The sequence below is a fragment of the Helianthus annuus genome, chromosome 14 (genome assembly GCF_002127325.2).
Source record: "Helianthus annuus cultivar XRQ/B chromosome 14, HanXRQr2.0-SUNRISE, whole genome shotgun sequence".
Taxonomy (NCBI): Eukaryota; Viridiplantae; Streptophyta; class Magnoliopsida; order Asterales; family Asteraceae; genus Helianthus; species Helianthus annuus.
The window spans coordinates 112,745,865-112,764,648 of record NC_035446.2 but is presented as its reverse complement, the minus strand read 5'-3'; the positions used below and the strand labels follow the sequence as shown (position 1 = coordinate 112,764,648).

The 18,784-nt window shown below is 39.9% G+C and overlaps 2 protein-coding genes across 2 annotated transcripts; both read left to right on the top strand.

The window, feature by feature from the left end:
- The first annotated feature begins 12,343 nt into the window (after positions 1-12,343).
- LOC110907162 (G-type lectin S-receptor-like serine/threonine-protein kinase At4g27290) lies at positions 12,344-13,093 on the top strand. Its single transcript, XM_022152184.2, has one exon. The coding sequence runs from the start codon at positions 12,344-12,346 to the stop codon at positions 13,091-13,093; it is 750 nt and encodes a 249-aa protein (XP_022007876.1).
- A 19-nt stretch (positions 13,094-13,112) lies between these two features.
- Positions 13,113-15,584, top strand: LOC110905759 (G-type lectin S-receptor-like serine/threonine-protein kinase At4g27290). Its single transcript, XM_022151278.2, has 7 exons — positions 13,113-13,302; positions 13,822-13,971; positions 14,120-14,250; positions 14,422-14,632; positions 14,717-14,954; positions 15,032-15,182; positions 15,279-15,584. The coding sequence occupies exons 1-7, from the start codon at positions 13,113-13,115 to the stop codon at positions 15,582-15,584; spliced, it is 1,377 nt and encodes a 458-aa protein (XP_022006970.2).
- The last annotated feature ends 3,200 nt before the right edge of the window (positions 15,585-18,784 follow it).

Sequence of the window (18,784 nt, the reverse complement as noted above, 5' to 3'; positions counted from 1 at the left end):
ATGATTGCTGTTTATTATGTTTACACGTGGAGTGCTATCTACCTGCTTTAGCAACGTAGTACTATAGTTTGGACTCAGCACCCGTTCACACGGGGGTTGCTAAGGACAATTACCTGCATGGATTACGGTGGTAATCATGTATTGCGAACTGTCTCGGACAGTCAACCCGAAGTCATTGGTATCGATGGTCCCATGTTGATAATTTACATGCATCGTTTGCCCTTGTGTACGTGCTTGGTTATGCGTAAACTATTCGAACTCTATATGCTATATCAAACTTGTGTACTCACCTTTACATTATATGTATTGACTTTTATTTTAACGTATGTGACAGGTGTTTAAGCTACTAGCGTGCTAGGGAAGCGAGGCAATAATAAACTTCTAGGAGCCTGTGACCTTAGGACAGTGTCCACGTACCTGTTCCAGGGCCATAATTATCTGTAGATCTTGCACTGGCACCTGTAGTCAGTAAGATCCACAGTAGTCGTCTAGAGGTCTTAAAACAATATTTACATTTGGTCTGTAATAATTAAGAATTTGAGTTGTCGGAACAGTTCCCATATTGTTTAGTTGATTTCTATGATAACTGGTTATTATTTGGGACACGGTATGGGACGTGTTATATAACTGAATTGTATAATAGTTGTTGTGGAAACTTCTGAACAATCTGTTTCGCTCAGTGCCGCGCCCCGATGATTCCGCCATCGGTTGGGGTGTGACAGTTAGGTTGACGGATCATGCTCCAAATTCGTCGAGTTGATTCATGACGGTGTGTAAGGCTTAGTTAGTTCGGGTGTGTGGTACTAGGTTCAAATGTCACATGATATTATTAACACATACATTTTTCCACATAGCGCATAACACATTCAACACAAACAGTACGTTTCATTCAAACACAACGTATATTATTGCAAATCAAATCAGTCAAATATTACACGGTCAAAGTCAACGTGCATTTAATGCGCTAGTGTAAGTCGAAAAGTCGAGTTGTCACATTATCCCCAGCTTGAAAGAAATTTCGTCCCGAAATTTGGTACGTACTTACTGAGGAAGCCAGATAGGTTGCAACGTTCACTGGTTTTCCTGGGGTGTCACATCCTCCCCCCGTTGATCTGGAATTTCGTCCTGAAATTCCGTGGTAGTAGCTTCAGCCTCAGCAGTAGTTGTATTGGTTCCGAATAACTGGGGATACTTTTCTGTCATCTGGTCTTCGCGTTCCCAGGTGTACTCTGGGCCACGACGGGAGTTCCAACGAACTCGAACAAGAGGGATTCTCTTGTTTTTGAGGACCTTAACATCCCAGTCTGTGATTTCAACTGGCTCCTCGACGAACTGCAACCGCTCGTCAATAGTGAGTTCCTTAAAAGGAACTATGAGGGTCTCATCTGACAGGCACTTCTTCAGATTCGACACGTGAAATACATTGTGAACTGCACCGAGTTCAGCTGGTAGGTTCAACTTGTAGGCTACTTTGCCAACCTTTTCTATGATTTCGAACGGTCCAACGTACCGCGGGTTTAGTTTGGCTCGTTTGCCAAAACGAACCACACCCTTCCAGGGTGAAACTTTAAGTAAAACCCGATCCCCGACCTGAAATTCCAATGGCTTTCTACGCTTGTCCGCGTAGGCTTTCTGACGGTCGCGTGCTGCCGCCATGCGTTGTCGTATCTGTGCAATCTTTTCTGTGGCGTCCACTACAATCTCTGGACCCGTAATCTGACTATCCCCCACCTCTGCCCAACAGAGAGGTGACCGGCATTTACGTCCGTACAATGCCTCGAATGGAGCGGCTTGAATGCTGGTATGGTAACTGTTATTGTATGAAAACTCCACCAATGGGAGGTGCTTTTCCCAGCCGTTGCCGAAATCGATAACGCATGCCCTAAGCATGTCTTCAAGTGTTTGAATCGTTCGCTCAGACTGCCCATCCGTCTGAGGATGATATGCTGTGCTCATGTCTAATCGTGAGCCGAAAGATTTATGCATTGCTTGCCATAGCTCTGACGTGAATCGTGCATCGCGATCCGAAATAATAGAGGTGGGCACTCCGTGCCTCGAAACAACTTCTTTCAGATAGACGTCTGCGAGAGTGGAGAACTTGTCCGTTTCCTTAATCGGCAGGAAGTGTGCAGACTTGGTGAGTCGATCAACTATGACCCATATTGTATCGTTCCCACGCTGAGATCTAGGTAAGCCTATAACAAAATCCATGGAAATTTCTTCCCATTTCCATTGAGGTATCTTAGGCTGCTGAAGTAGACCAGCTGGCTTCTGATATTCAACCTTGACTCTCGCACAGGTCAAACACTTGCCGACGTAAGTAGCGATGTGGGCCTTCATACTAGGCCACCAGTATGTAGTTCTGATGTCGTGGTACATTTTATCTGACCCTGGATGTACCGAGTAGCGAGACTTGTGAGCTTCATCCATTACAAGTTCGCGTAAACCGCCATAGAGAGGGACCCAAATCCGGCCCGTTACATAGTAGGCGCCGTCTTCCTTTAGTTCCATTCGTTGCCTTGAGCCACGTAAGGCTTCAGCCTTGACGTTTTCGGGCTTTAGAGCTTCTATCTGAGCAGTTCATATCTGTGCAGGAAGACTGGACTGAATAGTGAGCTGCAAGGCTCGTACGCGTCTAGGTAGAGTGTCTTTCCGACTGAGGGCGTCAGCCACAACATTGGCTTTGCCTGGATGGTACTTGATAGCGCATTCGTAATCGTTTAGTAGTTCGACCCATCTTCGTTGACGCATGTTCAAATCCTTTTGCTTAAGGATATGCTCGAGACTCCTGTGATCGGTGTAAATCGTGCACCTGGTACCGTACAGGTAGTGTCGCCATATCTTAAGCGCGAAAACAACAGCTCCCAGCTCTAAATCGTGCATCGTGTAATTCCGTTCGTGAACCTTGAGTTGACGTGAAGCGTAAGCAATAACCTTATCCCGTTGCATCAATACGCACCCAAGTCCCTGTATCGATGCGTCACAATAAACCACGAAGTCATCTGTGCCCTCAGGCAATGAGAGAATAGGCGCGCTGCAAAGCCTATCCTTTAGGTACTGAAAAGCGGTCTCCTGGGGCTCTCCCCAGCGATAGGTGACCCCTTTCTGTGTCAGTAGCGTAAGCGGCTGTGCGATTTTGGAGAAGTCTTTTATAAATCGTCTGTAGTAACCCGCCAAACCCAAGAATTGGCGTATTTCTGTTGGTGTACGTGGTGCAGGCCAGTTCTTGATCGAATCTACCTTGGATGGATCAACATGAATCCCATCCTGGTTCACCACATGGCCTAAGAAGTGGACTTCACGAAGCCAGAAGTCGCATTTAGAAAACTTGGCGTACAGCTGTTCCTTTCGAAGGAGTTCCAGAATCAATCGTAGATGCTGCTCGTGCTCCTCCTGACTCTTGGAGTAAATCAGAATGTCGTCGATGAAAACGATGACGAACTTGTCTAGATAGGGTTTACACACCCTGTTCATAAGATCCATAAATACGGCAGGCGCATTCGTTAACCCAAATGGCATGACAAGAAACTCGTAGTGACCGTAACGAGTTCTGAAAGCGGTTTTGGAGACGTCCTCATCCCGGACTCTCAGCTGATGATACCCTGACCTCAAGTCTATCTTGGAGTAGTAACTCGACCCCTGCAACTGGTCGAATAAGTCGTCTATACGCGGAAGAGGATAACGGTTCTTCACTGTCACCTTGTTCAGTTCACGGTAGTCGATGCACATCCTAAAAGTGCCATCCTTCTTCTTTACGAAAAGTACTGGTGCTCCCCAAGGCGAAGAGCTTGGACGAATAAAGCCCTTTTCCAAGAGCTCTTGTAGCTGCTTTGAACTCTTCCAGTTCGGTTGGAGCTAAACGATACGGTGCGCGGGCTATAGGTGCTGCTCTAGAAGCTAACTCAATCTGAAACTCGACTTGGCGATGAGGAGGTAAACCGGGTAAATCTTCAGGAAACACCTGAGGGTAATCGCGTACAATTGGAATATCCTCCAATTTCTTTTCCTTTACTGATGCGTCTGTAACAAGAGCCAAAATGGCTGTGTGACCTTTACGTAAGCACTTCTGAGCCTTCAAGAATGAGATGATGCCAACCACAGCACCACTCTTGTCGCCTTGGACTTCGAGAGGTTCTTGACCAGAACGTGGAATACGAATGATCTTCTCACTGCATAAGATTTCTGCCTGGTGTTGGGATAACCAATCCATCCCAATCACGACGTCGAAACTTCCCAAAACTATGGGAATGAGATCAATAGAGAAGGCTTGACCAGCTAGGATAAGATTACAACCCTGAACTACGTGCGTGGCTTCTAGACTTTTACCGTTAGCTAACTCCACTACATGTTTGGTGGGTAGAAGTGTTGGTGCACGTTTTAGCAGTTGACACATTTTCACAGACATATAGCTTGTATCCGCACCCGAATCAAATAAAACAGTAACATAAATGTTGTCGAGGAGAAACTTACCCATAACCACATTGGGATCGTTCACTGCGTCGCCTCGACCTAGTATGAATGCATGACCACGAGCTTCATTGCCGTTGTTATTTCCTCCGTTGTTGTTGTTGCCGTTGCCCTGGTTGTTGTTGTTGTTGTTGTTCTGGTTCCTGTTGAGCTGTGGGCAGTGTCTCTTGATGTGGCCTTCAGCACCACAATTGTAGCATCCCTTGTTGCCCTGTTGTTGGTTAGGCTGAGCGTGAGGCTGCTGCTGATTTTGGTTCGCAGGACGTAGGCTTCTACAGTCTTTGGCCTCGTGACCCATCTTGAGGCATCTTTGACAACGACCCTTGGTACACTGGCCGTTGTGGTGCCTGTTGCAGTTGTTGCACTTTGGAAGATTTCCGCGATATCCACCCTGCCTGTGGCTACTTGACGACTGCTGGTTAGGGCTTTGATAGTTGTCAGTCTTTCGCTGCTGATTCTGGGACTGAACCGAAACTGATGCCTTGCTTGAATCCCCCTCCCATTTCCTCTTGTTGTCACTGAGGGTAACGGGAGTAGCTGAAGGAGTGACTGTAGCAGTAGCGCTGACACGCTTAGGCAGTTTATTCTGATCCACTGCCTGATCGGTGATACGGTGAGCGAGACGCTGGATTTCCTGGATGTTGTCGAGGTTAGCCGAGGTAACGTGGCTCTGGATTTCTGGTGCCAACCCCTTGAGATACATCTCGATACGCTTGTATGGAGGGTCTACCATAGTTGGACACAGCACGGCCAGCTCGTTTGACCGCTTAGTATATGCTTCAATCTCTGACCCAACCATTTTCAGATTATACAGCTCGTCTTCTAGCTTGTGAATATCTTCACGCGTACAATACTTTCTCTTGATAAGTTCCTTAAAATCGTTCCAGGGTGTGGCGTTAGCAGCTGCCAACCCGAGTATCTGTACTTGCGCGTTCCACCAAGTTAACGCGATTCCCTCCAAGGTGCCAGTTGCATACTTGACCTTGCGAGCCTCAGGGCACTCGCACATTTCGAATACTGACTCTAGCTTTTCGAACCAATAGAGGAGTCCCACTGCCCCCTCGGTGCCACTGAAAGTACTTGGACGACAGTCCATGAAGTTCTTTAAAGTGCAGACAGGTTGCTGCGCGTGTTGACCTATTGTGTACGAATAGGAGAAAGTTAAATGCGAGTGTTATCGTAGGATCTAAAGATCCTAGTGTGAGTCTATACTGCAGGGTATACTACCTGCTTGAGCTGCTGCAACCGCCGCAGCAACTTGGGCTTGAACAAGAGCCTCTAACTGGGCTTGTGTCATGTTAATTCTTCCAGCCATTGATCTTCATGTCAAAGGCGAAATAGGTGAGAAAAGTTCTCGAATAGTGCGATGACAGAAGAGTGTAAGCACATAAGTGTTCTCAAGCAGTAACAGATAGCGAGCAATAGTAGGGTAAGCATACTACGAGCAAAGTTCTAAGCAGTTCTAGCAAGCAGGTAATAAACATAAACCTTATTACCTAGGATGTCGAGTCTTGCACGTGGAGCGAAGCGTCGTTGTGGATCGTTGAGAGCACTGTTCTGGTTATAGTCTGGTTTTAATAAAAACGTTTTCCCCATATTAAAACCAAGTTCTCTATAACCAATGGCTCTGATACCAATCTGTCACACCCCCAAAATCCACACGCGGAGTACCACCGCTTGGAGGCGTGACTGACCAGGATCAAGCCACCAATCATATTGAACATGTAATTAATATTAAGTAAAATAAATGTAAACCATTCATCCAATACGATAGGTGTTCAAAACATAACCATAGTTTCAAAGTGTAGCGGAAGCATAGTAATTAATCCAACACTAGTTAATAGTTTTAAATGTCATAATAGTTCAACGTAGAAACCACGATCCTTGACCACAACGACCCGCTTCTCCAGTGCAAGCTCCAAGTACCTAACGATCTGCAAGGCATGTAACAGAATGATCAACAAACTAGTTGAGCGAGTTCACAGTAAGTAAGTGCGTAACAGTAAGTAACGGGTGGCTCTACTGGGCCGATAGTAAGTTATACAGGTGGGGGGCTTCCCATGTTATGTGACCACTAGACTATTTGTATCAACTACTCGTATCATCCCTGTTCTTCTTCCGAGAACAGTAGCGCGTATGGGGTGTACGTAGATTTTACGCACGTATCCTTCACAACCGAGGATAGGAGACGCGGGGGTGTACATGGGTTTCACGTACGTATCCTTTGTACCGAGGATAGAAGTAAGTAATGCGTACACGTAGGTTTTACGTGCGTGCCTGACATCCGAGGCAGTAATTGGCATATGACCACGTAGGTGTTATCCTAACCTACGGAACCATCCTGACATCCGAGGATCATGGTAGGTGATAGTCTAGGAAAAAGCATATGTACGTTCTTAGTCAATGGCAACCTTTATCCCATTCCCACGACCCGGGAATCCCATGCCTTAGTAAAAGTGTGAACTCACCTTGGGTTTGCTCGGTATGCTAAGTATGTGCTCAAAGTAAATCAATCACGTCCTAGGGTATGCACGTATACAATCAGTTTGTATTCATATGGTTCACGTATAAGCATCAACAATGATCATCAAGTAGTACACATCACTATTCATCATTACACAAATCATGCATAGCGTTTAACATCAGTTAATTAACTCAGTTAACACTTAATAGGATTACATCAGATTACTGTGCAGGTTATCCAAGTTGGCGAAACATATTATTTGGCGAAACACATTCTGTTTCGTCGAACATTCTTTGGCGAATTACAATTTCTATTTCGTCAATTACTCTTGGCGAAACACATCTTGTTTCGTCAAGAGTTCTCTTTCGTCCAATATTCACATTCGTCAAGATCCTATTACGTCAACATTCTAATTCGCCAAACCTTCAGATTCGTTAAGCAGTACTTTCGTCAACATATCAGTTACAGAAAATCATGCAAGTCAGTTACAGTATTACCCAGAAAACCCTAATAGCCGTCAACAACCATCATCGATCATCACCATCATTAGATCATGTATATTCAACCAATCACAACAATTACCAATCTTAACAGTTTATCTAAATAACGAGTATCATACGAGCATGATTCCTCACTACAATCAATCCATAATATTAATTAATAATCCGATCAAAATACCAAAACCCTAAGTGACAACAGGTTTAGATCTTTGTGTTTAAACTAACCGAACCGTGTTTACTTGTTTCGCTTCCGTTCACAATGATCAACATTATCAATAAGCAAAGGATTCAAACATGAGATCAGGCATTATATACATCAACGAATCATGTTTTCGATTAACAACTAGCAAGGATAACAATTAAATGATCATGCAAGGTTTAGATGCTAACCGAAGTGAAGGGAACGGTGAATCGAAAGCTAGGGCAGGCTTCGAGAGTTCCAAATTGCCGTCACACACAAAAGGACTCTAGGGTTTTTCTGTTTTTGCTAAAGTGTGACAAATGAAGAGATTACGTATAACTTATACGCGGTTAAGTGTTTTGGGCCCTTACTGGGCTTGGCGAAACTGTTGGGTCGGCGAATCAGGGTGTTTCGTTGAGATGGTTTTGGCGAAACAGAAAGATGATTTTGGCGAAACAGAACTCCTGTTTCGCCGAGGTTAGGTTGACGGATCATGCTCCAAATTCGTCGAGTTGATTCATGACGGTGTGTAAGGCTTAGTTAGTTCGGGTGTGTGGTACTAGGTTCAAATGTCACATGATATTATTAACACATACATTTTTCCACATAGCGCATAACACATTCAACACAAACAGTACGTTTCATTCAAACACAACGTATATTATTGCAAATCAAATCAGTCAAATATTACACGGTCAAAGTCAACGTGCATTTAATGCGCTAGTGTAAGTCGAAAAGTCGAGTTGTCACATTTTGAACTGTCAACAGTATTTTATGTTTATTTGAATTTAATGGTTGAATGTCTTTTAAACTATTATATCTGTGTTCAAATATTAGTACGTTAAGTATCTATGAATATTGTATTCTAAAATGTCCGTAGTCTATCAGATTCGTGAGAACCAATCTGGTAAAAGACTATTGTGAATTAGATGGTTGATCCATATCATGGATACTCAAAGTGTTGAGAACCATGTTCACTGATATGATTAGTTGAATCATATTGGGCGTAACTCGTTTCAAAATGATCTTCATGGATCTTAGTCATAAGACATAAGACATTTTGAATAGGTACGATCATTGTATCCTTAGACCTGCAGTACATACTAGAACTAACTTAAATGAATGGTTGCTCTTTGATTCTATCTAACGTTGTACGTAACTGGCAGTAATAAGGATAGTTTTGAGAATGATCTGAAGTTTAGTGGGAGTTGTTTGTAGCCAAAGGGATCTGTGCTTCTATACTTAGGAGAGGAACACTCTGGCGCCTTTCGATGATTTGAACTGGTGTTAAACGCGTGGCCACGCTCGAAGTAGTAATAGTTTGATAAACCACTTAAAATCAGGACGAAATTAGAAATGGTTGAATAATATATGAGAATGAATTGGATCTCTCATGTTCAACAAGTGTTCAATACAGAGGGATAAATGAGTTGATAAACCGGGGCTATAGTATTTACATAACAAAAGGATTGATTAGTGCAAAGAATTAGTTGACATAAATTTGTCATACCTTGCCGGGGGCAATATGATGCAGCTAGGCACCCACTATTGTCTACATTGAAACTTAATCGGCCAATCGACCAAGTGGGAGATTGTTGGATATGATGTTCAATTGTCCGATTAAAATTCGAGGTTGCCGTCAGGGTACGACCCAAAGAGTTACACTTTGGGCAACGAACTACTAACGGTGTTTTAATTGTTAATCATCGGATCACGAAATAATAAGGATTCCAAAGGGTAATGAAAGAAATGGCTAATTATTTCGAATAATTACAGAGAGCAAGATTAATATTATAATTAATTTGTTAATTATAATATATATATATTATTAATTATTAGATAATTAAATATAATTATAAGATAATGATGAAAAGATTTGTTATTAGATTACAATTCTTTAAGTTTAGTTTTAAAAGTAAAACACTATGTATATCTTGAATAACTTCATCCAATTAATACCTCCATAAATATCTCTTTTGATATACATAATATAGGATTCCAAAGGGTCTATAAGGTCTTTAAAGGCAAAAGAGTTTTTCATAATTTTATTGTGTTTTTGGCCGAAGACTCTGACGAAACAAGAACAGAATTTCTCAAGGGATTTTATTTTGGGCAAAATAAAGAAGGCAATAGTACAAGAAGTTTTAATTGGCTAGTACAAACAAACCTTCTTATTTCTTCGTTTACGCAAAAAGGTAAGTAAAGCTTTGAACTTTATTTTCTCTAGATTTAAGGTTTCGTTTGAAATCGTTTCAAACGAACAAATCTGATTTCGTGGTCAACGATCATCTAGCGAGATCGTTCGTTGAACCAAGGTGTCTTTCTTGGATGTCACAATTCTTTATTTTGTTTTAACCTATTTTGATTGTAATGAGATCCCTGGTGGAATCGGTTTAGAACCGAACCTCGTGTACATGTTTTCCGCTGCGTTCAGTTTATTTTCTAAAAGTTCCTACGGGCTGCACCCGCATTAGCAGTAGGTGCTTCGGGAATTGGTCCTTCAAAGACATAAGCCTTTTTCTCCGCCCTGAGAATAATTTTTAGGTTGCGGTACCAATCCATAAAGTTAGAATTATCAAGTTTAGCATTTTCAAGGATGGACTTAAGCGAGAATTTGGTGTTATCAGAATTGTTTGTAGACATCTGTAGAATTTAGAAGAAAATTTTATTAGTAATTTTCATGCATTAACCTAATTCAATTTTGACCCAAGATTTCGGGCCTTCAATAAAAATTCAAGTTGCGTAGTTATTGTTAAGTTGGCAGGTCTTCTAATTACCATTGCATTTTAAGATGGGTAAATTGCAAATTTTGTCCTTTATTTATGTACCAAATTCAACAGGTGTTCATTGGCATTAAAATTAGCATGTAAAGCGTTTTCTGATCTTGATACATCAACCTGGACCGAATGATCAATTATAAGGTCCACTGGAACCTATATGTGTAAAAATTAATTGATGAGATTGATAATTAATAACTAATTAGTAGTCTTACATGCTCAAGAACATAATCTAAATGATAGGAAAACATCTCATTTTCTCTAAAAATATTCTCAAAAATCAAAGTAACGGTGGTGAAAATCTTACCAACTGATTAATTTTGCTAGGATCACCACCTAGTTTGTCCATAGCATTACGCATATCTGCGAGATCGAAAATTGTAGGAACACCCGTAAATCCAGCAATCCATGAAACACGTTACTTGTTCATTTATTGGCCCAAACGGGTAGGTTAAAATACAGGTCTTGTCAGGCTGAGCCACAAACGTCCTTTTAATCTTTCTCTTGAATTTTATAACTAATTAACACGTTAACATGGCACCTGGTAATACCCATTTATGTAACAACAATTTATCAATATATCGTTGAAACTTTAAACATAGCGATCAGATGCTATTGGCAAACAAGTACCTGAAGAAGAACTCTAGGAGGTTTAAACGGAATCTCAACCTTTGAGGAGAAGTCTTCTGCCAGTTAAGAATTTTCTCAACATCCTTTATTGTCACTTGGAACTCATCGCAGTTGCGAATCGTTGACACCAAAAGTATTCTAATTGAAAACGGTAGCCTATCTGCCACAACAACATATGCACACAAACATTGATTAACAACATTATATACAGGTCCAATCAAGAATTGAATCAAATATATGGGGTCATTTGGTTCACTGTTTCGCGATGTACATGAGAAGAGGAGCCACCTAGTACATATGTAGCAAGAAGCCACAAAAATTTGCTCAGTAAGCTCGTAATCACGTAGTATTACGTCATTAATTACCTAATGGTATATAGCCAAGTTGTGTTATGTAATTACGTAACGTTATATAATCACGTAACGTTACAAAAATCAAGTGACGTTATACTTGTTTCTGAATAAATACATCATCCGTAACGTTATATTATACAAAAACACGTTATTACGTAGCATGTAAAAAAATATTAAAAAAACTCTAGCAATAGCCTACTCAAATTAAAGAGAATAAAATGTTCTTTATTTTTATGGTGTAAGTTTTTTTTTAAAAAAAAATATTAATGTATGAAAGAGTTATGTGTGTTTAAAAATTGTGAGAGAAATGGATTTAAAAGTCAATAATAGTGTCTTTTTCTATTTTGGCCTTTCACTAGTTCTTGTATGTGATTGGTACACAACAAATTCTTTGTGTATCACCAACGTTATTGATCTACTGATGTCCGTCAAAAAAGCAAAATGGACTTGTTGACTGTAACCACAAGCCGACGATGATAAAAGAAGCGTAGTCTCGAGGGATGTTGAAATGACGCCCATTCAAATAAATATCTTTGGGCTCTATCTGGAGGAATGTGGAAATGTTTTGTTATATCATTCATAATTGTCTCTTTATGTGGAAATAACATGCTCCTCTCCTTGCTAAAGCATATTATTTCCTAAAAATAAGGCATCAACTAAATGGAGGTAGCAGCCATATTTCTTCTTTCTCTATGTTTACTTTTGTTTCACAATAGCTATGCTGCTGAACTTATTACCCTTTCAGAATCTCGGTTTCTGACAGACAGAGACACTTTGGTCTCGGACACTAGAATTTTCGAACTAGGATTTTTTCAGTCTGAAATCTCTGAGAATAGATATCTTGGTATTCGGTACAAGAATATCCCTGTTAGTACATTGGTTGGGTTGCCAACCAAGACCAGCTGCTTGCCAGCACATCAGCACTTGTGTTAAAGATCACTGATCCTGGAATTCTCGTCCTTTTCAACAATATGAGCGCGATTTGGTCTTCGAACTCAACAACCGAATCAGTCAATGCGACTGCAAAGCTTCACGATACAGGAAATCTGGTCTTGATGGACCAAAATGAGAAGGTTCTCTGGCAAAGTTTTGATTACCCAACTCAACACTGGCTTCCTGGAATGAAGATAGGTAATGATTATTCGAGGGGCATCGAATGGCACCTATCATCTTGGAAGATTAGTCAACATCCACTTGTAGGTGAGTTTACCTGGGGTGCTGAGAATCATGGGTATCCGGATTTCAAACTAAAACAAGGTTCTGTGGTCAAAATGCGCGGCGATGCATGGAGAAATCAACAGATTAAAGGGATTTCATCATTCAGCAGGAACTGGACTTTTACATACAAAGTAATTATTCACGAAAAGGAGGTGTCTTTTAGTTATAATCATGATAACAGTTCTACCCTATTTAGGATTACCTTGAGTTCTTCTGGGAAACTAGAAAGTTGGGGCTGGGTAGAAGGTGCTAAGAATTTGCAGCCTGGCCAGTCATTACCTAAAGATCTCTGTGATACATACAACATTTGTGGTGCTTATGGAAGTTGTGTCACTAATATGTTTGACCAGTCTTGTGCTTGCTTGGATGAGACAAAATTTGTGCCAAGAAACAAAAAGGGTTGGGAAATGGCTGATTGGTCAGATGGTTGTGTTAGGCGAACACCGTTGTATTGTAAAAATGGGACAGAAACATTCATCAAATATTCTGCCAGACACACATAGTAGCTGGTTTAATAAGAGCATGAATATGCAAGAATGTGAAGCACAGTGCTTAGCGAATTGTACTTGCATGGCTTATACAAATCCAGATGCCAGTCTTGGAGGAAGGGGGTGCTTGCTTTGGTTCGGTGAACTTATAGATATCCGAGTGTATCCTGAAGTCAAGAGCGGTAGGGATATCTTTGTAAGAATAGCTGCTTCCAATGAATCAGGTAATAATTCCTTGTTATCTATCAAGCAATAGTATTTAAGCAAATTGGATTTTAATAATCTAAAGTAGACCCATTAGCTGATAATAATCCATACTTGTAATGTGTCCAATGGCAATTCTAATTTTCACTTTCGGTTACCAAGTACAATCCCACTCTAACAGAAATGTAACTCTGGTTTCCCCTAATGAAGAATTAAATGGCAATGATCTCAATCAGAATGTTGCGCATTGTTTTGAAATGACAAAACTGAAGTTAAGGGCATATGCTGTTACTTTTCCTTAATAAGGAGATCGCATTTGGTAACGAAAATTAAAGTTAGGAGTGTCAATGGTCACATTGTCAATATGGATTAATATCGGCCAATGGATTATAGTTTGAGTTATTAAAATCCAATTTTCCAATAATGTTTACTAGATCCACCTGCTACAACAGTCCATCAAACAATGTAAAATTACTATATTTTTGCATTGTTGTTCCATGCTTACAGATTACCTTTGTTGTTATATTAATATCACACAGTTGCTCAATTGAGTTACATAAAGAAAAGAGGAGCAAACACTAAAATCATCATACTTGTAATCGTTGCGGGAGTTCTTCTTATAGGCTTCACCACTTCATGGTTGTGGCATGTGCGGAAAGGCAACAATCATGATGAATCAATGGAGGAAGGTAAAACCGTGCACATGTTAACCTGCAAACATGAGGAATCAGATAGATAATAACAAGAACAACTAGAATAACATGTACTGTGACTTGATATGTTTTAAAAGATATACTAGATGTTTCAAGTGTGAAGTTTTTTTTTTCTAATGTGTAGGGGTTATATCTAAAAGGCAGGAAGAAGCCATGGAGCTTCCACTATTTACCTTTTCTAGAATTGCTAACGCCACTGCCAATTTCTCACCAGACAATAAACTAGGAGAGGGTGGATTTGGACCAGTTTATAAGGTAAAAAACTGGATTTAATTAATGAAACCATCTGATATCGAGGTTACATCATCTTCCTTTACCTAAAATAAGGATGCAAGTATGTTCAGTGATACCAAAATTTCATAATGGAAGGCACCTTATATTTGCAGTTTGTATAGTTTTTCACTTTGCAAAATGGTAAATCTTCAGGGTGTGCTAGAACAAGGGCATCATGTCGCAGTTAAGCGTCTCTCCAGGAATTCCAGTCAAGGACTTGATGAGTTCAGAAATGAAGTCATATGCATTTCAAAACTCCAACACCGAAATCTTGTAAAGCTTCTTGGATGTTGCATACAGGGAGATGAGAAGTTGTTGATCTATGAGTACATGCCAAATAAAAGTTTAGACGCCTTTATTTTTGGTCAGAATCTTATACATAATTTCCACAGATTGTTAGAGGTTTATAGCCTTCCCACCATAAATAAGTAACCAAAATGTTTGGCAGATAAAGCACAAGGCATGTTTCTTGATTGGACAAGGCGCTTCAATATTATCAAAGGAATAGCTAGAGGACTTGTTTACTTGCATCAAGATTCCAGATTTAGGATCATCCACAGAGATCTTAAAGCTAGCAACATTTTACTTGATCAGGATATGAACCCTAAGATATCAGACTTTGGCATAGCTAGAAGTTTTGGTGGAAACGAGAGCCGAGGAAACACAGAAATAGTTGTTGGCACATAGTAAGACATGCTAACCAACTATTCTTTCAGTTCTTCTTTGCCATTGATTGTTAAGTCCTCCATTCTACTATGTGCAGTGGTTACATGTCTCCTGAATATGCTTTAGATGGTATTTTTTCAATGAAGTCAGATGTATTTAGCTTCGGTGTCTTGGTGCTAGAGATTGTGAGTGGGAAGAGAAATAGACGGTTCACCCAACAAGAGAACAACAATAACCTTATGGGATATGTAAGTTCACTTGTTCAGAATTACACATTTGATCTTTCAACTAGTCATCTAATTAAAGTAGTACCAACTAAGTATTAAATTTCGCATTGTATTTAGACATGGAATCTCTATAATGAAGGAAGATCAATGGAATTGGTTGATGCAACTTTTGCTGAATCTTGCCACCCGCAGGAAGTTTTAAGATCAATCCAAGTAGGGTTGCTATGTGTACAACAAAATGCAGGAGACAGGCCAAACATGTCATCGGTAATTATGATGTTAAGTGGCGAGCATTCATTCCCGCAACCTAAGCAACCAGCATATTTCATGGAAGGTGATTTATTTGCTGCTAATTTCTCAGCAAGTACTAAGCCAACAGGTTCGATCAACGAATTAACTATCACGGAGGTGGATGCAAGATAAAAGGATTGCTTCTTCTATAAAGAAACACTATATTATCCTTTAAGCATTGGTGTAATATGTGTGACTATATACTGACACAATCACTAATTCTACTTCTAAATCTATGCATAATTGTCCACTAAAGGATTAGCTAAACCCACTCCGCGGGTCTCTTTGAAATTGACTATCTCATGAACAACCAATTTATAATTAGAATCTCTTATAAGGCTATAAATATACTTACATGTTTCTCATGCGACTTATTTGAAAAAAAAGGAGGTTTTGATTGGAGAGGTGGGATTTTGAGGGTAAGAAAAATTATAAAGACTCATAACGTTAGAAGTATAGAATGTCTCTAGAAGCAGACACTGAATGTTAGTACTAAGTAGTAACTACTAAGTGTTAAGTACTAAACTTACAATGGTACTGATATGAAGACTAGTATTTAACTTGAAGTTACTATTGAACTTTAAATTATTATTGAGAATACATAACTAATCATTGAAAATTTAAAACGAAAATAAAAAAAAAAATCCTGAATTGAAGCTCATTAGTCAATATAAGAATTTGTTATGATGGTTGATTCAAGATAACGACTTTTGGATATGAATATAATCGTTTGTAATTTCATATTTATCTTGTAATCAATTTATGCAATAGAGCATTGGCCCTCATTGACCAATATTGACCATTAATAATCCTCATTAATCTTAGTTGTCGATCATTGTTAGGATCTGAGGCTCTCATGAGTGTGTTTGTTTGTAATAGATGAATAATGAATAAACACGATTCAATGATTTATGCAGCGGAAATGAACTCAAACTTTGTAAACACAATCAAAGAGGAAAACAGTTTTGATAAATATATGCTTTTCATTGAGTCGAATGATTACAATAAAAATCAAAAGATTATAGAGCATGCTTACAAACTAAACTCCCCCTCAGCCTGATACTCCATGGTTGATAGCACAAGATGAAAGGATTGGATCAGAGGAGAAGAACTCACTCAGTCCATCAAATGTAACAGTACAGGGTACTGTTCCATTTATAGGCAAATCAAACCACTAAAGCATCTAAGCTGACGCCACCATGAAAGTGACATCTAACAACTGAACAACCTGTAACCACTGATACATATAACTACTGCTATCTAACCACTGATACTATTATAATAATCAAAGTAAACAACTGTTCCATCATACCACTGCTTTATTCCAAGCAGGGCTTTGGTCTTTGGTAGTACTTAACTTCGGGCAGTATGTTAAGGAGCAGCACTTTGTATTCAGCAGTTGTTTGTATATGAGCAGTGTATAATGGTCATCAATTGTAGTTCATATCAGTGGATGAGGGCCATCAGATGTTATAACCACTTTCAAGGGGAAAGTTTAATGCAAACAGCTACTTATTATGAATCCACTGTTGTGATCCGGTTTTGGCTCTTATTATCTGTTCCTCTAATAGGGTTCAATCCCAACAATCTCCCCCCTGGAACAGATAATGCCAAAACCCTTCATTATTCTGGATCTTTATTGACTCATCAGAAGTTCCCTAACTTGTCTTTTAAACTGTAGTTCAAAATCCATGGAACTTGTGTCTTCCTCATCCCTACACAGTATAAGCTCAAGGAGATCTTGTAGATCTTCAACACTCAGGCCCAGTGCTTGTTCCCTTGATATGTGCTTTACTTCTCCATTGGATCTGATCAGGGTCAATACATGGGTCTTTTGATCAGACATCCATTTTAGTATTTTTGAACCCAATGGGTTTCTTGGGAGAGTTTTATTCACTGATGAGTTGGGAGATTGTGGCCTTGTAAGAATTTGTTGATCAGTACTCTGAGCTTTTTCTGGTTCAGAGTTTTCAGCTTGATCAGTACTCTGAGCCTTTGTTAGTTCTGATTTTTCAGTTGACATTTGTTTGAAGGCCCTTTTTATGACTTCATTTGCTGCAGCTATGTCTTCTGCAGTTTCCTGTTCAATCTGCTCTAGCCTTTTTCTTTGTTCTAGCTCAGTGACTGAAACATCTGCTGATGTAATCAGTGGTTTAGGTGCATTGATCTGTTTTGGCTCTTTGTGTTCAGGCTTTTGTGATAAACTAGAATCTGTCATTCTTCTTCTCTTTAGCCTTTCATAAGCCTCATCTGTATACAGCTTCGTCCATTTTGCTATGGCTTTGGCAGTTCCCACCTTTGCATCCACCAACTCCTACTTCTTTCTTTTGTATTCTGAAGTGAGTTTATCAATGGCTTGTTTGTATTTGCTCCAGTTTGGAGCTGTTCTTTTCTTACTTGGATCATTCTTGATTCTCATAATTTTGTTTACCTCATGCTTTAATGCAATGAGTGGCCATTCACTGAATTGTTCTTCTTTGGCTGGATAAAACTTTTCTTTCATGATGTATTCAAGATACTCCTTCCTCATTACCTTTTGTAGGGCAGCATCAGGTAGCATATTTGACATGTCTTTGCTCAGGTCTTTTGCATAATCTTCCATTTGTTTGACCTTAGTGAGTAAAAACTCCATTCTTTCAGAGATGGCTTTTGGTGGTGAGGTGATTTTTGGTGATGAAGGTGGTAAGGCAGTGGTAGTGGTGTGTGTTGAAGTGGTGTGTGTTGGAATGATGGATTTAACAGCTACTGAAACTACTGATGTACCAACAGTTGTTGATACAGCAGGGGTTACATCAGCTGTTTGGGTAGAGGTTTGGTGCTTGGAGTCTTTGGAAGATGGTTTAGAAGCCTGCTTTTCTTTTCCTGATAAACATAAAGGCCATCATCTATTCCATTTTTCCTCAACTCCTTAATTTTGTCCCCCTTTTGGCATTATCTGGGGGGAATTGATCGATGAAAAGAACATTTGAAGGAGCAGTGCCAGCGGTATTCAAAATGTGAGCCTTTATAGCCTTGATGTCTGCTTGGGTGTTTCTAAACCTTGACTCCATCATATATTTCAGTTCCTGCACATATATAGCATGTTGCTGGTCTGCCATTTGTTTTTGTTTTTCAAGCAGGGGTTGAAATATATTCCATAGCTCATTTGCAGCAGGTGCAGGTTGTGCAGGTGCTTGAGCTGGAACAGCAGTGGGTTGTGCTTTTTGAGCTTTTAACAGCTGTTGCACCATATCCTTTATTTCAGCAACAGATGTTTCAAGGTTGTCAATCTCCCCGTTAATTCCTGATATTGTAAATCATCACCCAATTTAATGGGATCATCTGATTTCCTA